Genomic DNA, 24483 nt, shown 5'->3' with positions numbered 1-24483 from the left:
ACCTGGTGGATATGGACCCATTTACTGTAATGGTATCACATAGTAAGATTTCTGGGTATTGTTGAGTTTACATCTGAAGTTTGTGATGATAAATTTAATGTGAAGTCAACAAGTTTATTTATGGGATATTTTTCTAGAAAGCTTCAACCTTCCACAGAGGAGACATAGTTAGATTTAATCATTTTCCATTATTTCAAGCAGCTACAATGGAGGGTGAGAACAAAGGAGGTTAGATTATTTCCAAGAGCGTAATTGAATGACGGGCCATAGAATCTAAGCTTGACAGGAATAAAGTCAAGAAAAGAGAGAGATATATAATAGAATGAAGGGGATTCTTTCAGTGGCTTGGTAATCTTTAGATCCAACAATTGTGACTGTACTAAGGATAGTTAAAAATTTAAGCCTGCAGTTAGAAGGTGACAATCAGATAGTAGGATGTTTTGAATCTAAGTTTTAGAGGTGGGTCAACCATGAACATGAGGTAAGTCAAAAACTGGGAGTTTAAACAAGAAAGGTTAAGTTTTGAGTAAAAGCTGAACTGAGTATTCAAGCATTTCCAGTTTTCCCAGCCATGGGATGCCCACTGCATGCAAATGACATTCTCATGAAAAATAAATGCATAGAAGTGAAGTAATTAATAATTATAGGAGGGATACATATAGTATAATTTCTTAAATTAAGGATAAATCTGAGAAAAGTTTGGGAGAAGTTTAGACTTCAGACAAAGAATATGTTCAACAGAGAAATGATTTGAGATATGAATTTTTAGTCTGTAGGCTCCCACTGACTTTAGACAAATAATTTAATTAGGCAATAAGTAATTCATTTCCTTCTTGTCTCATCTGATGCACCTATAGACACAACTGCCTGGGAGGTACCTTGCATTAGAAAATGGACAGAAACTTATTCTGGTGCCCTTTATAAATCTGTCTGGGATTGGTGTAATTGTAGCCGTCTGCTGCTTGTATGGCACTTCCTGATGGTTTATATTGCACTGGAGGATTGAGTTCATCGGTAATAGATAGAAATGAGGAGAACAAATAGATAACAACTCTGGGCAAGCAGGGCAGGAGCTGTTTCTGCTGGGAACTTAGCACAGCTCTATTGTCTTGTGCTGGGAGATGTGCACCTGGAACACAATAGGGCTGTGCGGAGATAGCACCAGAACAGACTAATGGCCAAACTGAAATTTCAAAAGGGATGCTACAATCAAGCCCATAAAAAGTGAAACGGCTGCTTTGTAGTTCCCTCTCCTCCCATCTTTATTTTTACTGTTTCCCATGAGTTCCTAACTGATGACCTTTAAATGTGTCCCTGGGTGGGGGGAGGCGGGGGGGGGGGGTAGGTGGTGGTGGGATGAATTGGGAGATTGGGATTGACATGTATACACTGATGTGTATAAAATGGATAACTAATAAGAACCTGCTGTATAAAAGATAAATAAATAAAATTTTAAAAAGAAAAAATATAAGGGAAAATTTTTTTAAGTTTTAAAAATAAACGTAGAATTGCAAACTAATGTAAGTGCAATGAAGGAAAGAAATTCAGTCTTTACAGAATAAAGATAGCTCACTTTGGAACTTATTTATCAGATACATTACCATAAAAAAAAAGGTGTCCCTGAATTCATTGACTTCTTACATTTGTTTTCTACTTATAAACACTGATGGGTTTTTCTCACCAGTCCAATACTCATCTTTTGAATCTCACTCTGAACAATACAGCCCAATCAACAGTCATTTTAAATTTTTCCTCCAATTACAAAATAATACATTGACATTCTAGCATTCAGATTATGATATTGTACATCATTTAAAGTCCAGCAAGGGACTTACTGGTGGTCCAGGAGTTAAGACTCCACGTTTCCAATGCAGGGGACGCAGGTTCGATCCCTGGTCGGGGAATTAAGATCCCACATGCCCCGCAGTGTGGCCAAAATAAAAAAGTCCAGCAAAATCTCACCCATTAGAAATAACTGGTGTAAACAATCTGTTGTGTGGTTTTCACCTATTTTTATGTCTATGTTAAGATTTTATATATGTATATATATGATATTATTTATATCTGTTTAACTTATATACATGGGTCTGTTATAGACTCTTTATTATATCCTGTGCCTTTTAGGCAAAATCATTTTATAGATCATGAGTTTGTAGTATGTTTTATTATCTAATCTAAGGTGTGACTTGTATCTTTTTAAAAACTCTCTTCCATTTAGTGAAACTTTCACCTTCCATATACATTTTAGAAAAACTGTAACAAACGTTCCTCTGAAAATCTTGCTGGAGTGTTTCTTGAAATTGCATTGAATTTATCGATTAATCTGGGGAGAACTGACATCTTAAAAATGTTCATGTGTCCTCCCACGTATATTGTTTTTCTCTACATTTAATCAGATCTTCACTTAAATACATTAACAAATTTTTAAATTATGTCCTTAAAGGTCTTGTGTATTTGTTATGATGCCAATTTCTACCTATTAATAAGTTTTTCCTACTGTAAGTGGTATGTTTATTTCTAATATTTTTAGATAATTTTGCTGGTATAAAAAAAACTATTGACTTTTTCAAGTTTATCTTATATTTGAACATCTTACTGAACATATAACTAGTTCTAAAAATTGCTTATTATTTTAAATTATTGTATCATATAAAACTCATGTTAATTTAACCATTTTTATTCTGATCCTTAAAACTCCTCTTTCTTCCTTGATGTATTGTGCTGGTCAGCACTTCCTCTTTTACACTGAACTGCAGCAATGACAAGGGCATTCGGCTGTGTTCCTCTCAGTGCATTGCCCTTGGCGAAAGGGGGCTGCCTCCTCCAAGGTTATGTTCCCTCCCTGGGGCAACCCCCATCCAGTGACTAGTTGATGAAAGAGGAAGAAGGCCTGGCACACAAGTCTCAATAGAAAACTCTGAAAGTCCGTCCCAAGTTCCCTTTGGGGGTGGTTATGTGAGTTCTTGTCTTTGTTTTCTCAAATATTTTCGGAGAATTTCCACACATGCATGCACCGATCAGTACTCTGCTGAATACTTAAGGGGGTCCCTCTATAGATTTTTGGAATTCTCTTTCTAGGCAATTCTCTTTTCTCCAGTACTCTACCCTGTGAATTCCAGCTGCACTGGCCTCCCCTGACTCCCATGTCCTCAACACAGGAAGACTGTTAGGCTATGCTGAAGTTCACCCTCCCTTTGACATGGCCTGGAATCCCTCTCCAGAACACTGCAACAATCTTTCTCCAGTAAAATGAACTTACCTCGTTTGTTTCCTATCCTCCATTGCCTAATGTCCATTGTCTTCAGAACCATTGTTTCATATATTTTGTCCAGGTTTTGTTATTATTGTTTCAAGTGAGAGGATAAATCTAGAACTTGTCACTCCGTATTTAAAAGCTGAAGTCTCTCTTGAATATGTATAATCATGCTGGACAAACAGATGAAAGCACCATCCAACCTCTGACACCTCCCTGGGTTCAGGGTTAGATTTGTGACTGCATAAGCCCTCTACTCTACCCACAGCCAGGAGAGATATGTTTTACATCTGAAGACTTGGTATCTTAGGAGGACTATATACCACAATAAAAGGGAATACACTTCTGGGGGAACCTGAGGTTACAGCAATTTGGGGACTCTAAAATATACCCAAGAAATATATATATGGCTGAGTCGCTTTTGCTGTGCACCTGAAAATATCACAACATTGTTAATTGGCTATACTCCAATATAAAATAAAAAGTTTAAATATGTATATGTATATATATATATATGTATGTGTGTGTATATATATATATATATATACCCAAGAAATTTTAAGAAAATAGATTTTAGGACTGGAGGAAGGGCAGTGGTGTGTAGAAATGGGAAATCAAATGAGATGTGACTACTTCAGGACCTTCAAGATTAAGAATGGCCCTTAGATTTATTTTTAAGTGGAGAGTCTATCAAAATTTTCTTCCCTGTGTGCAGAGACAGACAATAGGATGTGTACTCAGAATTAATATGAGTGTCTCAGGGAAGAACATGTAACTGTCAATCTTTTATTCACAGAGTTAGAGAGTTAAGCAAGGACAGCTACATGACCAGGCCTCCAGGTTAATTATGTTGGGCTCTGGGGAACACAATCTCTGTCTTCACTCATAAGAAGAGAACCTTATGCCAATATTCCTTGAAAAACCAAAGACTGGAGATAAAACCCACAGAAGTGTCAGCATGAAAATATAGTCATCTTTCTCTCCCTCTCACATATCCAACTGATAATCAAGTTCTGCTTATTCTTTAAAGAAATTCCTTAAAATATACTTTATAACCAATTTTTCTTGCCTTTTGCAATTAAAGAAATCAAGAGCCTTCCAGCTCTCACTTTTCACCAAGTTTTTTAATACTCTAATGCCATATAATAAATTCCTTTTCAAATCCAATATCTTCAATTTACCAGTCAAGAGACATTTCAAAAACAGAGATCATATTTGTTGAAAACAATGGATTAGTACTATCTACATTTCAAAGGCCTTTAAGAATTTTGGAATCTACTCACTGGAACCAGTGTTTAAGGACCTCTTAATAGAGTGGCCCTTGCTTTCAGTCTATGGAATTTTACAAATAAGAATTTTGTCTGACCTTTGGGTACGCCTACTGGATGAGCCCCAAACCTTAAATTTCCTACTACTGATGTAAATAATGACACCACTGCCTACCAACTACAATAATATATTGTTTCCTCACCCATATTCTCCAGATTGTGACATCCAGAAATTTAACCATATGCCATACTTATACTCTCTTCATTTGAGGCCCTTGAGTGCAGCTCCAGACTGTATGGTACATAATTTTGAGCAAACAGAATGTCCCCTATACCACCACAATCAGCTTTACCATTTCCCACATTACTGGTCTTCTCATTCCCCACATCTACCTCCACTTGGGTCCTCAGTGCCCTGGCCTTTCCATAAAGAGTGTGAAGGTGTGTGAGGATTCTTCTGGGCATAAGCAGTATCATTATGAATATTATCCTTTTGTAACAGAAGCTGGAACAGTCAGGATGAGATAAAGATGGTAACCTCTCTGAGTTCTGTGCCTCTCCTTAGTTCTTCCAGACTCTCAAGGGAGAGAATTTAGAGAGAAGATATCTCTCGGCAGCAGCAGATTCACAAAAATGGCCCAGAGATCGTGGCCTGCAGAGCAGAACTAGAGCTTCAATTGTATGCAAGGAAGGAGTGCTGTGTCAGAAAGGCTCTGGAGACAGATAGACTTGCACTTGTACTGATGCTCCACCACTCACCAGATGTGACCTTTGTCAATATTTTTCCATAAATTATTGTTTTCGAATATATAAAGGGGAAGAATAATCCCTGCTCTGCAGTATTGTTATGCAGGTGAAATGATTTAAATATATAAATGTTTAGATACAAAGTTAGGTACCTAAGAATGTTAGCTACCTGTACTAGGTAAATGAATTTTGATACTAGAACAACAGAAACTGGATAGGAAATGTTCACTGTCCAAGTATTATGTGCTTTCTGGAATCACAAATGCTGAAATAGAAACAGAGGAAATAGAAATAGGTGTTTCTATAGAGAGTCTCCTGTGTATTTAAAGCCACCTTTGGGAGGAGCTGGAAGAAGTTGCTGCTGCAGGCGGCGCTGCATTAGGAAGACCAGATATCATCTTGTGCTACTGATCATATTGATATGTTCAGGAGAACCTGAGGCCCAGCAGTTATTATTACTTGCCAGGAGAGGAAAGAGAAAGGAGACACTGGAATTCTTGTAACGACTAGGCGTGTGGCTGAGAGGGTCTTGGTGCTCCAGCTGGGTGTCAGGCGTGAGCCTCTGAGATGGGGTAGCTGAGTTCAGGACATTGGACCACCAGAGACCTCCCAGCCCCACATAATATCAATCAGCGAGAACTCTCCCAGAGATCTCCATCTCAATGCTAAGACCCAGCTCCACTCAAACACCAGCAAACTCCAGTCAGTGCTGGACACTCGATGCCAAACAACTAGCAAGACAGGAACACAACCCCACCCATTAGCAGAGAGGCTGCCTAAAACCATAATGAGTTCACAGACATCCCCAAACACACTACAGGATGTGGTCCTGCCCACCAGAAAGACAAGATCCAGCCTCATCCACCAGAACACAGGCACCAGTTGCCTCCACCAGGAAGTCTACACAACCCACTGAACCAACCTTAACAACTGGGGGCAGACACTGAAAACAACAGGAACTACAAACTTGCAGCCTGCAAAATGGAGACCACAAACACAATAAGTTAAGCAAAATGAGAAGACAGAGAAACACACAGCAGATGAAGGAGCAAGGTAAAAAGCCATCAGAACAAACAAATGAAGAGGAAATAGGCAGTCTATCTGAAAAAGAATTCAGAGTAATGACAGTAAAGATGATACAAAATCTTAGAAATAGAATGGAGACAATACAAGAAATGTTTAACAAGGACCTAGAAAAACTAAAGAGCAAACAAACAATGATGAACAACAAAATAAATAAAATTAAAAATTCTCTAGAAGGAATCAATAGCAGAAAAACTGAGGCAGAAGAATGGATAAGTGACCTGGAAGATAACATAGTGGAAATAACTACTGCAGAGCAGAATAAAGAGAAAAGAATGAAAAGAATTGAGGACAGTCTCTGAGACAACACTAAACACACAAACATTCGAATTACAGGGGTCCCAGAAGAGGAGAAAAAGAAAGGGACTGAGAAAATATTTGAAGAGATTATAGTTCAAAACTTCCCAAACATGGGAAAGCAAATAGTCAATCAAGTCCAGGAAACACAGACAGTCCCATACAGGATAAATCCAAGGAGAAACATGCTAAGAACATATTAATCAAACTATCAAAATTTAATACAAAGAAAAAGTATTAAAAGCAGCAAGGGAAAAGCAACAAATAACATACAAGGTAATACCCATAAGGTTAACAGATGATCTTTCAGCAGAAACTCTGCAAGCCAGAAGGGAGTGGCATGACATAAAGTGATGAAAGGGAACAACCTACAGCCAAGGTTACTCTACCTGGCAAGGATCTCATTCAGATTTGACAGAGAAATTAAAACCTTACAGACAAGCAAAAGCTAAGAGAATTCAGCACCATCAAACCAGCTTTACAACAAATGCTAAAGGAACTTCTCTAGGCAGGAAACACAAGAGAAGGAAAAGATCTATAATAACAAACCCAAAACAATTAAGAAAATGGTAATAGGAACATACATATCGATAATTACCTTAAATGTAAATGGATTAAATGCACCAACCAAAAGACATAGACTGGCTGAATGGATACAAAAACAAGACGCATATATATGCTGTCTACAAGAGACCCACTTCAGACCTAGAGAGGCATACAGACTGAAAGTGAGGGGATGGAAAAAGATATTCCATGCAAATGGAAATCAAAAGAAAGCTGGAGTAGCAATTCTCACATCAGACAAAATAGACTTTAAAATAGAGAGTATTACAGGAGGCATAGAAGGACACTACATAATGATCAAGGGATCAATCCGAGAAGAAGATATAACAATTGTAAATATTTATGCACCCAACATAGAGGCACCTCAAAACGTAAGGCAAATGCTAACAGCCAAAATAAGGGAAATCCACAGTAACACAATAATAGTAGGAGGCTTTAACACCACACTTTCACCAATGGACAGATCATCCAAAATGAAAATAAATAAGGAAACACAAGCTTTAAATGACACATTAAACAAGATTGACTTAATTGATATTTATAGGACATTCCATCCCCAAACAACAGAATACACTTTCTTCTCAAGTGCTCATGGAACATTCACCAGGATAGATCATATCTTGGGTCACAAATCAAGCCTTGGTAAATTTTAGAAGATTGAACTCATATCAAGTATATTTTCTGACCACAACACTATGAGATTAGATATCAATTACAGGGAAAAAACCTGTAAAAAATACAAACACGTGGAGGCTAAACAATACGCTCCTATACCAAGAGATCACTGAAGAAATCAAAGAGGAAATCAAAAAATACCTAGAAACAAAGGACAATGAAAACATGAAGACCCAAAACCTATGGGATGCAGCAAAAGCAGTTCTAAGAGGGAAGTTTATAGCAATACAATCCTACCTCAAGAAACAAGAAAAATCTCTAATAAACAACCTAAACTTACACCTAAAGCAATTAGAGAAAGAATTAAAAAAAGACCCCAAAGTTAGCAGAAGGAAAGAAATCATAAAGATCAGATCAGAAATAAATGATAAAGAAATGAAAGAAACAATAGCACAGATCAATAAAACTAAAAGCTGGTTCTTTCAGAAGATAAACAAAATTGAAAAACCACTAGCGAGATTCATCAAGAAAAAAAGGGAGAAGACTCAAATCAACAGAATTAGAAATGAAAAAGGAGAAGTAACAACTGACACTGCAGAAAAACAAAGGATCATGAGAGATTACTACAAGGCAACTATATGCCAATAAAAAGGACAACCTAGAAGAACTGGACAAATTCTGAGATAAGCACAACCTTCCGAGACTATACAAAGAAGAAAGAGAAAATTTAAACGGACCAATCACAAGCACTGAAATGGAAACTGTGATTAAAAATCCTCCAACAGGGCTTCCCTGGTGGCGCAGTGGTTGAGAATCTGCCTGCTAATGCAGGGGACACGGGTTCGATCCCTGGTCCGGGAAGATCCCACATGCTGCGGAGCAACTAGGCCCGTGAGCCACAACTACTGAGCTTGCGCGTCTGGAGCCTGTGCTCCACAACAAGAGAGGCCATGACAGTGAGAGGCCCGTGCACGGTGATGAAGAGTGGCCCCTGCTTGCCACAACTAGAGAAAGCCCTCGCACAGAAACGAAGACTCAACACAGCCAAAAATAAATAAATAAATAAATTAATTAAAGTACCCTTAATTAAAAAAAAAAAATCCTCCAACAAATAAAAGCCCAGGACCAGATGGCTTCACAGGAGAATTCTATCAAACATTTACAGAACAGCTAGCACCTACCCTTCTCAAAGTCTTCCAATATATAGCAGAGAGGGAAACACTCCCAAACTCATTCCATGAGGCCACCATCACCCTGATACTAAAACCAGACAAAGGTGTCACACAAAAAAAGAAAACTACAGGCCAGTATCACTGATGAACATAGATGCAAAAATCCTCAACAAAATACTGGCAAACAGAATCCAACAGCACACTAAATGGATCATATACCATGATCAAGTGGGGTTTATTCCAGGAATGCAAGGATTCTTCAATATATGCAAATCAATCAATGTGATACACCATATTAACAAACTGAAGGATAAAAACCATATGATCATATCAATTGATGCAGAAAAAGCTTTTGACAAAATTCACCACCGTTTATGATAAAAACCCTCCAGAAAGTAGGCATAGAGGGAACTTACCTCAAAATAGTAAAGGCCATATATGACAAACCCACAACCAACATCATTCTCAATGCTGAAAAACTTAAACCATTTCTACTAAGATCAGAAACAAAAGAAGATTGCCCACTCTCACCACTATTATTCAACATACTTTTGGAAGTTTTGGCCACAGCAATCAGAGAAGAAAAAGAAATAAAAGAAATCTAAATCAGAAAAGAAGTAAAGCTGTCACTGTTTGCACATGACACGATACTATACATAGAGATTCCTAAAGATGCTACCAGAAAACTACAAGAGCTAATCAACGAATTTGGTAAAGTAGCAGGATACAAAATTAGTGCACAGAAATCTCTTGCATTCCTATACACCAATGATGAAAAATCTGAAAGAGAAATTAAGGAAACACTCCCATTTACCACTGCAACAAAAATAATAAAATACCTAGGAATAAACCTACCTAAAGAGACAAAAGACCTGTATGCAGAAAACTATAAGACACTGATGAAAGAAATTAAAGATGATACAAACAGATGGAGAGGTATACCATGAAATTGGATAGGAAGCATCAACATTGTGAAAATGAATATACTACACAAAGCAATCTACAGATTCAATGCAATCCCTATCAAACTACCAATGGCACTTTTCACAGAACTAGAACAAAACATTTCACAATGTGTATGGAAACACAAAAGACCCTGAATAGCCAAACCAATCTTGAGAAAGAAAAATGGAGCTGGAGGAATCAGGCTCCTGGTCTTCAGACTTTACTACAAAGCTACAGCAATCAAGAGAGTATGGTACTGGCACAAAAACAGAAATATAGATCAATGGAACAGGATAGAAAGCCCAGAGATAAACCCACTCACATATGGTCACCTTACTTTTGATAAAGGAGGCAAGAATATACAATGGAGAAAAGACAGCCTCTTCAATAAGTGGTGCTGAGAAAACTGGACAGCTACATATAAAAGAATGAAATTAGAACACTCCCTAACACCATACACAAAATAAACTCAAAATGGATTAAAGACCTAAATGTATGGCCAGACACTATAAAACTCTTAGAGGAAAACATAGGCAGAACACTCTATGACATAAATCACAGCAATATCCTTATTGACCCACCTCCTAGAGAAATGGAAATAAAAACAAAAGTAAACAAATGGGACCTAAAAAAACTTAAAAGCTTTTGCACAGCAAAGGAAACCATAAACAAGACGAAAAGACAACCCTCAGAATGGGCGAAAATATTTGCAAATGAAGCAACTGACAAAGGACTAATCTCCAAAATTTACAAGCAGCTCATGCAGCTCAATATCAAAAAAACAAACAATCCAATCCAAAAATGGGCAGAAGACCTTAACAGACATTTCTCCAAAGAAGATATACAGATTGCCAACAAACACATGAAAGGATGCTCAACATCACTAATCATCAGAGAAATGCAAATCAAAACTACAATGAGGTATCACCTCACACCAGTCAGAGTGGCCATCATCAAAAAATCTACAAACAATAAATGCTGGAGAGGGTGTGGAGAAAAGGGAACCTTCCTGCACTGTTGTTGGGAATGTAAATTGATATAGCCACTATGGAGAACAGTATGGACGTTCCTAAAAAAACTAAAAATAGAGTTACCATACAACCCAGCAATCCCACTTCTGGACATATACCCTGAGAAAACCATAATTCAAAAAAGTCATGTACCACAATGTTCATTTCACTCTATTTACAATAGTCAGCACATGGATGCAACCTAAGTGTCCATCGACAGATGAATGGATAAAGAAGATGTGGCACATATATACAATGGAATATTAGCCATAAAAAGAAACGAAATTGAGTTATTTGTAGTGAGGTGGATGAGTGAGGTGGATGGACTTCGAGACTGTCATACAGAGTGAAGTAAGTCAGTAAGAGAAAAACAAATACCATATGCTAACACATATATATGGAATCTAAAGAAAAAATGGTTCTGAAGAACCTAGGGGCAGGACAGGAATAAAGATACAGACGTAGAGAATGTACTTGAGGACACGGGGAAGGGGATGGGTAAGCTGAGACAAAGTGAGAGAGTGGCATTGACATATAATCACTACCAAATGTAAAATAGATAGCTAGTGGGAAGCAGTTGTATAGCACAGGGAGATCAGCTCAATGCTTTGTGACCACCTAGAGGGGTAGGAAAGGCAGGGTGCGAGGGAGACGCAAGAGGGAGGGGATATGGGGATATATGTATACGTATAGCTGATTCACTTTGTTATACAGCAGAAACTAACACAACATTGTAAAGCAATTATACTCCAATTAAGATGTTAAAAAGAAAAATTAGATAACCAACCAGGACCTACTGTTTAGCACAGGGAACACTGCTCTATATTCAGTAATAACCTGAACAGGAAAAGAATTTGAAAAAGAATAGATACATGTATGTGTATAACTGAATCACTTTGCTGTACACCTGAAACTAGCACAACATTGTTAATCAACTATGCTCCAATATAAAATAAATTTTTTATACTACTAAAACATACAACAACACACGTTAAACTCAAGACCATTATGTTGCATGAAATAGACCAGTCACAAAAGGCTATATACTGCATGATTCCATTTATATGAGGTTCCACACAGATAAAAACCTGTCTATGGTGATAAAAATCATAACAGTGATTGCCTCTGGGGTAGGAGGAAGCAGAAGGCACTTTATCTGATGAAAACATTCTATATATTGAGAGGAGTGTGGGTTACATGGGTGTCTACAAACGTCAGAGGAAGGATTATTTGGAGCATCAAGAAAGAATAAAGAGTAATGAAAAGAGTAGGAATATGGGTAAATGCTTCTTCCCATGAATTTTTTATATCACATGCAATGATTAAAATGAAAGTTATTACACCATCTGACATTCAAGAAATAATATTTTAAAATGGGAAGAGTAAAGGTGCTAAATGGAACTAAGGTTTTACCATTAAAAGTGGTAAAATATTGTTGTCAGTGGACTGTGTATCATACATGTATATTTTAATAGAGCAACCACAAAGAAAACTATACAAAGCCATACACTCAAAAACTCTACAAATAAATCAAGAAGGAATGCTAAAAATCTTCAAGTAACCCACAGAAAGGCAAGAAAACAGAAACAGAGGGACTTCCCTGGCGGTCCAATGGTTAAGACTTCGCCTTCCAATGCAGGGGGTATGGGTTCCATCCTTGGTGGCGGAGCGAAGCTCCCACACGCCTTGAGGCTAAAAATCCAAAACATAAAACGGAAGCAATATTGTAACAAATTCAATAAAGACTTTAAAAATGGTCCACATAAAAAAAACCTTAAATAACAGAAACAGAGGACTGAGACAAAGAAACAAATAATAAAATGTCAGACTTAAGCCCTAATATATTAAAAATTACCTGAACCATGAATGGTCTAAACACACAAGTTAAAAAAACAGGGACTGGCAAAGTAGATGAAAAAAAAAAAAAGAAAACACACCCCAATCGTATGCTGTTAAGAAATTCACTTCATATCCAATGACATAGATAAGTTGAAAATAAAAGGAATATATATATATATATATAATTATACAAACATTCATCAAAACAGCAGGAGTGGCTATATCAATAGCAGATGAAGTAGACTACAAAGCAAAAAAAATTGCTAGTGACAAAGAGACACATTACATAATAATAAAAGCATCAATTCGCCAGGAAGATATATCCTAAGCATGTATACACCAAAGAACAAAGCCTCAAAACACATTAAGCATAAACTGAAATAACTGAAAAGAAAAATAGACAAATCACAATTATAATTCAGTACTTCAAAACCCCCTCAGTGCTGAAGTTCTTCTATCTCTGCAACTGATAGAACTACTAGACAGAAAATGAGCAAGGATATAGGAGAACTGACCAACATAATCAACCAACAGGATCTGGTTGACACACATAGAAGACCACGTAACAACAAGTGACCATACATCTTTTTAAATCAATCACCCATGGACAATTACCAAGATAGACCTTATTAGGAACCATAAAACAAACCTAAGCAAATTTTTTCCAGTTTTATTGAGAAATAACTGATATACATGACTGTATAAGTTTAAGGCATACAGCATGATGATTTGATTTACATATATTGTGAAATGAGTACCAACTAGGTTTGGCTAATATCCATCTTCTCATACAGATAAAATAAAAACAAAAGAAAGGAAAAAGGTTTTCTCCTTGTGATAAGAACTCATAGGATTTTCTCTCTTAACAACTTTCCTACATCACACGGCAACATTAGCTATAGTCATCATGTTTTACATTACATCCCCAGTAATAATTTATCTTATAACTGAAAGTTTGTACCTTTTGACCACCTTTCTCCAATTTCTCCTCCCTCCACCCTCTTCCTCAGGTAACCAAAAGTCTAATTTCTTTTCCTATGAGTTTAGGGTTTTTTCCTTTCTTCATCTTTTTTTTTCTTAGATTCCACATATTAGTGAGATCATACAGTCTTTGCCTTTCTCTCTCTGAGTTATTTTACTTAGCATAATGCCGTCAAAGTCCATCCGTGTTGTCACAAACGGTAGGATTTCCTCATATATATACCACAACTTCTTTATCCATCAACAGACACTTAGGTTATTTCCCTGTGTTGGCTATTGTAAATAATGCTGCTATGAACATGGGGTTGCAGATATCTTTTGGAGTTAGTGTTCTCATTTCCTATGGATATACACTTGACCCATGAACAATGCAGGTATTAGGGCCACAGACCCCCCAAACCCCAAACAGTCGAAAATCCACATAAACTTTACATTTGGCCCTCCATATCCATGGATTCAGCCAACTGTGGATTATGTAGTACTGTAGCATGTATTTATTGAAAAAAAATTCACATATAAGTGGACCCATGCAGTTCAAATCCATGTTGCTCAAGGGTCACCTGTTTCCCAGAAGTGGAATTGCTGGATCATATGGTAGTTCTATTTTTAATCTTTTGTGGATCCTTCATACTACTTCCCATAGTAGCTGTATCAATTTATAGTCCCACCAGTGGTGCACACATGTTCTTCTTTTCTCCACATCCATGCTGGCATTTGTATTCTCTTGTCTTTTAATGATGGCCATTCTAGCATGCATGAAGTGATAGCTCATTGTGGTTTTAATTTGCATTTCCCTAATTACTAGTGATGTTGAACATCTTTTCATGTACTTATTGGCCTTTCACACATATTCTTTGAAGAAATGTCTATTCAGGTCCTTTGCCCATTTTTTATATTGGGTTATTTGGTTTTATGCTATTGAGTTGTATGAGTTCTTTATGTATCTTGGATATTAACCCCTTATCAGATACATGGCTTGCAAAGATTTTTTTCCCATTCCATAGATTGTCTTTTCATTTTGTTGATCGTTTCTTTTGCTGTGCAGAACTTTTTAGTTTGATGTAGTCCTACTTGTTTATTTTTTATTTTGTTGCCTGTGCTTTAGGTGTCATATCCAAAGAAAAATATTACCAAGATCTATGCCAAGAAACTTTATTTCTATGTTTTCTTCTAGGAGTTCCATAATTTCGGGTTCATTCACTAACGTCTTTAATCTATTTTGAGTTAATTTTTGTGAGTGGTGTAAGATATGGATCCAGTTTCATTCTTTTACATGTGAATATCCAATTAACCCAGCACTATTTATTGAAAAGACTCTCTTTTCTCCATCAAGTATTCTTGGCTCCCTTGTCAAATATTAGTTGACTGTGTATGCTTGTGTTTATTCCTGGGCTCTCAGTTCTGTTCCATTGGTCTATTTGTCTGTTTTTCTTCCAGTACCATACTGTTTTGATAACTATAGCTTTAGAGTATAGCTTATGTTCTTCTTTCTCATGATTTCTTTGGCTATTCATGGTCTTTTGTGGTTCCGTATAAATTTTAGGAGTATTTTTTTCTACTTCAGTGAAAAAAAAATGCTATTGGAATCTTGATAGGGATTGCATTTGAATCTATAGGTGGCTTTTGGTAGTAGTGACATTTTAACAAAATTAATTCTTCCAGTCCATTAACACAAGATACCCTTCCCACTTATCTGTGTCTTGTTCAATTTCTTTCATCAATGTATTATAGCTTTCAGAATAGAGATCTTTCATCTCCTTAGTTACATTTATTCCTAATTATTTTATTGTTTTTGATTCTATTGTAAATGATTTGGAATCATTTCTTTTATTTTTCAGAAAATTTGTCATTAGCGTATAAAAATGCTACTGAATTTTGCATGTTAATTTTGTATCCTATAACCTTATTGAATTCATTGATTAGATCTAATAGTCTTTTGATTAACTCTTCAGAATTTTCTCTATATAAAATCATGTCACCTAAAAATAGAGACCATTTTACTTCTTCCTTTCCAATTCAGATACTTATTTATTTCTTTTTCTTGCCTGATTGCTCTAGTTAGGACTTCTAGTGATATGTGGGGGTGTTTTTTCTGTTGTTTGTTTTGTTTTGTTTTTTAGCCACACCACTCGGCATGTGGGATCTTAGTTCCCTGACCAGGGATCGAACCCGCACCGCCTGCCTTGGAAGTGTGGAGTCTTAACCACTGGACTACCAGGGAAGTCCTCTAGTGCTATGTTAAATAGGAGTGCTGAGAGTGGGCACCACTGTCTTGTTCCTGATCTTAGAGGAAAAGCTTTCAACCTTTCCCCACTGAGTATGAAGTTAGATGTGGGCTTGTCGTATATGGCCTTTTTTATGTTGAGATATGTTCCTTCTATGCCTAATCTGTTGAGTTTTTATCATGAATAGATGTTGAGTTTTGTCATATGCTTTGTTTGCATTTATTGAGATGATCATGTGATTCTTTTTTTCATTCTATTAACATGACGTATCACATTGATTGATTTGTGTATGTTAAATCATCCTTGCATACCAGGGGTAAATCCCACTTGATCATGGTTTATGATACTTTTAATGTATTGCTAAATTTGTTGCTAATATTTTGCTGAGGATTTTTGCACTTATGTTCATCAGTGATATTGACTTGTAATTCTTTTTTTTTTTTAATTTCTTTGTCTGGTTTTGATATCAGGGTGATGCTGGCCTCATAGAATGAGCTCAGAAGCATTCCTTACCTTGCAGTATTTTGGAATAGTTTGAGAATAGTTTGAATTTGGTTTGCCGTATTTCATTGAGAATTTTTGCATCTATATTTATCAGGGATATTGGCCTGTAGTTTTCTTTTCTAGCAGTGTCCTTTTCTGGTTTTGTTATCAGGAGAATACTGGGCTTGTAAAATGAGTTTGGGAGTGTTCCCTCCTCTTGAATTTTTTTCAAAGAAACTCAAACTCTTTGAGTTTCAAAGAAACTCAAATTCAAGCTCTTTTTTCAAAGAGCTTGAGAAGGCTGGGGGTTAATTCTTTAAATATTTGGTAAAATTTTACCAGTGAAGCCATCCGGTCCTGGACTTTTCTTCACCAGGAGAATGTGATTACTGATTCAATCTCCTTACTAGTCATTGGTCTATTCAGATTTTCTACTTTTTTCTGATTCAGTCTTGAACTGTAAATTGTATGTTTCTAAGAATTTTTCCATTTCTTCTAGGTTGTACAGTTAGTTGGTGTACAGTTATTCACGGTAGCATCTTATGACCCTTCGAATTTCTGTGATATCCATTCTAATGTCTCCTTTTTATTTATAATTTTGTTGATTTGGTCTCTTTCTCTTTTTTCCTTGGTTAGTCTAGCTAAGGATTTATTATTTTTTTGTTTATCGTTTTAAAGAATCAACTCTTAGTTTGGTTAATATTTTCCATCATTTTCCTGTTCTCTATTTCATTTATTTCTGATCTAATCTTTATTATTTCCTTTCTTCTGCTAACTTTGGGCTCAGTTTCTTCTTCTTTTTCTACATCCCTTAAGGTATATAGTGAGGTTGTTTATTTGGGAATCTTTCTTGCTTCTTAATGTAGGCATTTATTGCTATAACATTCCCCCTTAGAACTGCTTTTACTCATCCCACAGGTTACATTCTAACCTCTTAACATGTGTAAAATGGTACTACCACTTTTATTAGCTTCCCATCCTTTTTTTAAATGTGTCATTGATTAAGTTGTTAATGTTGTGCCCCTACTCCCATTTTTCCCATAGGCCCTGTGGTTTCGTTATATTACCTTACATAGTGTGGTGATTTTTAGAATATGTCTCATTATAGCAGAAAGAATTTTACTCAGTGGATGTGTGGATGATGGTGAATAACTCTTTTTCATTTCCATGGATACTGAAGGCTTCTGAAACTGTAGGAGCCCCTGTTAGCAAATGCTGTTTGCGTGGCTGTTTGGGCCAGCAATTTTGTCCCACAATTAAGAGCAATAAATATTTATTTATAGACAACTAACTAACAGGCATTGTGATAAGCAGTGGTAATATTGAGGCTAATAAGCACTGCCTGTAACTCTTTCAGTCTAGTGGGGGAGAGAGAGACAAGTAATTACAACAGAGGGGAACTGATGCTATTAAAGAATAAAGAAAACAAGGTCTTCTCTCCAGACTTCAGGAAGTCAGCAAAGACCTCCCAGAGGAAGTGTTCCTCGAACCCAGATCTTTCCACTGCCAAAACTCAGTCTCTTTCCTTGTTGCCCCCATCCCTGCCTCCTTACTCTACTTCCTGAGTTACCCAGGCTAGCAGAGGCAGAACAGGGAAGAGTTAATGTGGCCCAGGTGGGAGGGGTAAGGGTCCTGAGGGAAGTGGGTAGAAAGGGCCCCACAGGCATTCGTCAAGGTGAAGAGAAGTTGCAAACACACGGTGCTTAGGCTCTTTCCCCAGTCAAGTCTTCTGCTGGTGCTTTCTTCCTCCTTCATTTATCCATCCAACCTTTATTAAGTTTCTGCCATTGGCTAGATTCTGGGAGGAATCGGTTCTACTCATCCTGCCTCCTCCAACACCAGAGATGCTTCTTCCTCTTCTGGCTACCACTCTGGGTTGAGTGCCATCTCCTCCCCTTCTGTCACCTGTTCTGTCTCTGGCACCCCAGGAATGAAACTCGAGGGTAACCCCCTTCTGGTTCGTGAAGAAGGAAAGAAGACAGAGAAGTTCCTTTTTTTTGCTGCCATCTCTTTCTCCATTGCTTCCCAGGCCCAGCATCAATTCTCCAGCCCACGTTCAAGTTCACTACTTCAGCATCAAGTTAAGAATAAAATACACATCCCACACCCCAAAAACCCACGAGGTTTTCTCCTGTCACATCAGCCTTCACTCCAGGTCCCATCTGCCTCCTCCTCCTGTTTCTCCCTTTCTCTCTACTCTCCTTCTTTCTTCTTGTGGGTTGGTGCCCAGAATGTTAAAGCTGGGCAACACTTAAGATCACTGCGCTCACCCGCACTGCAGAGCTGAGGAAGCTGAGGCCCAGGAGTTCTGCTTAAGGATACACAGTCAGGGACAAAACCAGCCTGAGGCCTGATCCCCACCCAGCACTGGCCTTCTCCCCATCTACAAGACCGAAATTGACTCTACTTGGACCCTTAGGAAGAAAAACATTCATCTCCGCTCCACTCTCAGCTGAGCTCCAAATGGAGGGCTCCAGCTATACTAGCCACTGCAGCAGTGACACCACACTTCACTACCACTGTCTCCCATTACTCCCCCTGCAATACTCATGGACTTTCAGGCACAAGGATTCTCCCATCCCAGCTAGGGTTGTGACCTGGATTATCTATCCAAAACAGTCAAAGGTTATAACACTGCAATCCTCCCAGCCCTGCACCACTCCTACACATACCTGGATGGATCTATGCCACTGAGACACCCCCCACATCTCTCCCTTTGTCCTTCTCCTATCAGGACTGATGCCCCCATGAGCCCTAAAGCTTTGACCCCACAGGATGGCAGAAGCTCCACAGTCCAACTCCACCTTCTCACGCCCAACCCTTCTTCATACTGACTGGCATTCCAGAGTTCGGGGTTGCCCAGGCCTGTTTGACACTGGTCTCTGGGCCCATGTATCTGCTTTCCCTGCTGGGCAATGGAGCACTGCTGGCAGTGGTGGAGATAGACTCTACATTGCACAAGCCCATGTTTCTGCTCCTGGCCACCCTGGCAGCCACAGACCTGGGTTTAGCCACATCTATAGCTCCAGGGCTGTTGGCTGTGCTGTGGCTTGGGCCCCAGCCTGTGCCATACGTTGCCTGTCTGGTCCAGATGTTCTTTGTTCATGCACCAATGGCCGTGGAATCTGGTGTACTGTTGGCCATGGCCTGTGATCGTGCTGTGGCAGTAGGGCGTCCACTGCACTACCCCGTCCTAGTCACCAAAGCCCGCGTGGGCTATGCAGCCCTGGCACTGGCACTGAAAGCTGTGGCAGTTGTTGTGCCTTTCCCTCTGCTGGTTGCACAATTTGGGCACTTCTGAGCCAAGACCACAGACCACGCCTACTTTGCACACATGGCGGTGGTGGAGCTGGTCGGGGGTAACACTCTGGCCAGCAACTTGTATGGGCTGGCGCTTCCATTGGCCGTGTCAGGTGTATAGATATTCTAGGCATCACAGGCTCTTATGGGCTCATTGCCCACGCTGTGCTGTGGCTGCCTACCCGGGAAGCCCGTGCCAAGGCCTTTGGTACGTGGAGTTCCCACATCTGTGTCATTCTAGCCTTCTACGTGCCTGGTCTCTTCTCATACCTCACACGCCTCTTTGGTCATCACACCATCCCAAAGCCCATGCACATCCTTCTTTCTAACAACTATTTGCTGCTACCATCTGCCCTCAACCCGCTCATCTACGGGGCCCGCACCAAGCAGATCAGCGACCAGCTCCTAGAAACCTTTGCATTCAGAAAAAGCCAGTTCTAATAGGCAGTGAAAACAACGGAGGCTGGGGGTGGAAGTGGGGGGACATTCAGAGGAGTCTGGGGTCTGGAGGTATGGATTATGTCATCTTCGTCCCATGGTCTGCCTATGACTGTGATAATCACTCAACAGATACTTGCTGTGAAGGCTCTACTGTGTGTACCACTGGCATATGTAGACTGGCCTAGCCATGCATTCTGCCTGGGAGGAGGCAGGAGACAGGCTACCACATGTCACCATGCAGAGAAAATATGAAAAGGGACCAGGGAATTATCATGGGATCACAGTACACACAATTTAACTTAAAGAAGACTACCCTCCTCCTCCTCCCCCTACACTGCCCCATCATTTTAACCTAAGTCTGCCCCTGTTCCCACACAAAAGCTCCTCTACAGATCCTGGACCCGGGAGCCTGGGAAGACTGACACTGCCTCTGGAGGCAAGTGCTTGGGTACCTGTCTGGGATCACAGCCCTCTATGCCTGGAGCCAGATGCTGTTTTCAGTCTGTCCTTAGGGAAGGAGCTAAACAGGCTTATTCCCCACCTTCTGAGAATCTGGATAATGTGCCCCGGAGTCCCAAATTTGTCTAAAGACCCTGATCCTTAAGACATATTCAGTTCAGAGAATCTTCTTGGTCTCATGTGTAATCACTATTCCCGCTACCCTCACTGCGCTGCCCAAGTCTCGGGAGTTAATGGCTACAATGTCTCTCCCTGGGCCTGCAGCTTCAGGGGCCAGGGGTCCAACTGAAAGAAATTTTGATATCCCAGAAAATCGTTGTATTTAATATTTCACCTGTTTGCCTGAGGTCGAGGCATTATGGTCTCTTACCAGTCTGCCCTTTTGTGCATCCTGAGCCAGAATGTAGAATTCTCAAAAAAAATCCTCATCAAATAGAACCCCCATTTGTTCTGGCCAACATCACGAGTAGCACACGATGCTGGTGCAATATGATGAAATAGGAATATTTCACACTGTTGTGGCTTCCAGAGAACAGAGATATTAAACAGGAAGCATTGTGGTATTGCCCAACATGGGATTCACTTTCTGCTAAAAGACTCCACACTGCAAGGACATTGCACAAAAAAATCTTTCATGCCAGCATAAAATCCAGAATGAGAATATTCTCAAAAGGCAGGGAGTCACTGTTATGAGGTCAGAGAAAGCTATGGGCTGCACAGGCAGACCCAAGCTCTCTGGGAAAACTATCATAACCGTGGGTATTAGGGTTAGCCATTAAGACCTGAAGACCATTAAGACCTGAAGCCCAGTACAATCTGGACCACTCAGACGTCTGGACCAAGCACCATGGGATATCACACAGGAGGGCTGCAGATCCGAAAAAGCAAGTGATGCCATCTCCAGAGCCACGTGGGGTCTCACCAGGTCCTCATTAACAAGGAACTAAAGAGACAGTCCAGGAGCTCAGTGTGATTTTCAGAGGTGTTAATGCTGAAGCCAAGTGGATGAGGAGGAAATCTATGGTTCTCCTCCACACAAGTGTGGGCTCAGTCATTCTCAAGGCTAATCTTTTTTCATGAAGTTCTAAGTTAAAAAGCCCTCCAGGCAATGATTTTACAGATAATTGTGACAAAATTCTAATCCTAATGGGTCATGAGTCTTTAAGATGTACACATCCTTCTCTTAGTGATTCCTCCTCTATAAATCTATCCTGACAAAATAGAGATGTGAATAAAGACGTATGCAGTAAGATACTTATTACAACATTATCATAAAGAAATATAAAGAAATGCATGACAGTCATGTGTCACACACACCATTTTTTGTCTTTCACCTCTGGTACGTGAAAAGGGAAATCATGTGCAGCCGATGTTCAAAAGTGGTGAGTTGTCTCCCTCCCACCACAGGAAGCCTCTCTGCTAAGGCACCTTCACTCCATGGTTGTGCACAACTCCCAAGGCAGCTGAGTCCAAAGCTGTACCTTGTTCACTGCTAAGCCAAAAGTCCACCCACGCAGACATTTACCTTTTGTTTTGGATTGAGATCGCATACATACCTTAGCATGCAGTGTGTTCAGAAGGCTTTTCCGGCACGCTTACTCCTCACCCACCTGAGAACAATTATAAGCCCATAATCCCTTACCTATAATTACAAAATAAAACATCTCTGAAGAAACAATAGTTTTTTCATAACTTTGACCCAAAATCTGGCCTGACCCGTCATGATCATATTTATACTATTTATCTCACTTAGTGTGAATATTCATACATTTAGCTACAGAAATATTGATGTGTTTGATGACAGGGCACTACCCTCAATCTCACTGGGGTATTCCTTTATATATCATAAGGGCACAATATTCCCTTTCTAAAATCTGAAAAATTCTAAATTCCAAAACACATCCATCCCAAAAGGTTTCAAATAAGCGATTAGGGACCTATAGGATTATCCCTGTAGCCTGAGAGAAGTGAAGAGACTTGTTAGGGCTCTTGATCACTCTGAGGTCTTTGCTATCCAAACTATTCTGTACTGCCCTGGAGGCTCTTGCAGAGAGCAGCATGTTCTCCGGATAACAGCCCCTACCTGTTTGTTTCCCTGTGCTCTCCACTCTGGTCACTCCTCAGATATGCTGATAGGCTGTGCCTTTTTTCCCAGGGAGACGCCAGAACGTGCTACCATGGTGGCAAAACCCATGAACAGGATATGGCCCAAAGAGCCCAGGCCTTGGGCTCATCAGCTCCACCTAGAACTCAGCTGTCATGTGCTTTCCTTCATCAAATTTCAGTCTCAGACTCTGTGAGCTGAAAGGAAAGACGGACTTACTTAGAGAAGGGCAGGATGGAATTTAGGGAGCCTAGAGAATCATGGTATTCAGACCACAAAAGACAGAAGACAGAGGTATGGGCTTCTGGTCAAGGAGTTCAACAGTACCCAATTTCCCCTCCAAGCTCCCTCTATGAACAAAAATCTGAAAGAGAGCCTCATCTGATTTCACCAACAGCTCATCATCCTTGCACCCCTATTTCAACCACCCCCTTCTCATTCTGGACCCCCTTCAGGATACAGATGTGCATCGCTCTCTGCCTCTGTCTCTCAACCGCTCTCAACGTCTCTGTCCCTCTGCATCTGTCTCCTTGCACTGTTGGTCAGTTTTGCCCCACGTCTGTGTCTCTTGTCCTTGTCTCTGTCTACCTCACTCAGAATTCCTTTCTGAGGGAACAGAGGTGCCAGTTGTACTTTACCAGGTGACCTCTCCTTGTCAACAATAACAAAAAATGTGCTAAAGGGGCAGTAGGAGGAAGAGACTTGGTTTCACGTAACAGGAAGCTTGGGGTTTCCGGTTTGGTCTGTTGCAGCTCTTCTCTCATCCTGCCCATTTCCTTGTCACCACATCACGTTGTACTTCCACCTGGCACACACCCCTCCCACCACACTCAGGAGAGCAGAAGGAACGTGTTGATCTCTCCCTTCACCAAAAGGAACTACTAGTTAATAGTTAAAGCTGGAATCAGGCAGACGCAGATTTGAATCCCAGATCCTCCATTAACTCACTGTATGCCTTGCACTAGTTTATTTAACCTCTCTGAGCCTGTTAATTCACTTGTAAAATGGGGAAATGATAGTTCCTACTTCAAGAAGTTACTAAAAGGATTAACTAAGATAATGTATTCAAAGTGTTTGGAATAGCCCCTAACACATTCAATTTCAACAAATATTTGAATATTAATTCCTCTCCTGGAGCACAGGCCCATGCTCACTTGCCAAACCTTTGCTCAAAGACCTGATACCCAAACTCTCAGCTCTCTAGGAAGACCGGCCCTTTCCTGGGGCCAGTCACCTCTCCTTGAAGAAACTTTTCTTGGTAACACTCTCTCCCACCATGGTAGGACCCTTCCCAGTGCTTCATGCTCATGTCACCTAAGACAATGGTCCACTTTGTGGGATAACTCCACATGCTGGGCAAGGATAGGGGAGGATGCTCCCCACACACAAGGAGTCTTCGTGGGCACACAGGAGTGTAGTGGGAAAGCAGCTTCTAGAAGGACTCTCTAGAGTGGTTCTTCTCCAAGGAAAAACCACTCTTCTTCTCCAGCAAAACACCAGGTTGAGATCTCTGGATGGAGACGCAAGTGAAAGCCACACATAGATTTAGGGCCATAAAGGAAGAGTACCCACTAGATACAAAGCAGCCTTGGAAAGGAAGTAGAGGATGAAGAAAAATTTCCTTAAATTTAGCTGGGTAATTTTGGCTTCCTGAAAGTTCTCTCCAGTTACTAAGGCAACATTATCCCAATTCGATT

At 39.6% G+C, this 24483-nt stretch overlaps 2 protein-coding genes across 2 annotated transcripts in view; one reads left to right on the top strand and one right to left on the bottom strand.

Annotated features, from left to right (window-relative positions):
* The window catches only part of LOC132525279 (olfactory receptor 56A1-like), a 37245-nt gene that overhangs the window by 7098 nt on the left and 5664 nt on the right, over positions 1–24483 (bottom strand).
* LOC132525278 (olfactory receptor 52W1) lies at positions 19258–20223 on the top strand. Its single transcript, XM_060157816.1, is given in 3 exon segments — positions 19258–19302; positions 19304–19897; positions 19900–20223. Coding segments are annotated over 3 exon segments (963 nt in total).

The sequence above is a fragment of the Lagenorhynchus albirostris genome, chromosome 9 (genome assembly GCF_949774975.1).
Source record: "Lagenorhynchus albirostris chromosome 9, mLagAlb1.1, whole genome shotgun sequence".
NCBI lineage: Eukaryota > Metazoa > Chordata > Mammalia > Artiodactyla > Delphinidae > Lagenorhynchus > Lagenorhynchus albirostris.
Note: the sequence above shows the minus strand (reverse complement) of the source record. Positions and strands in the feature narration are given on the sequence as shown.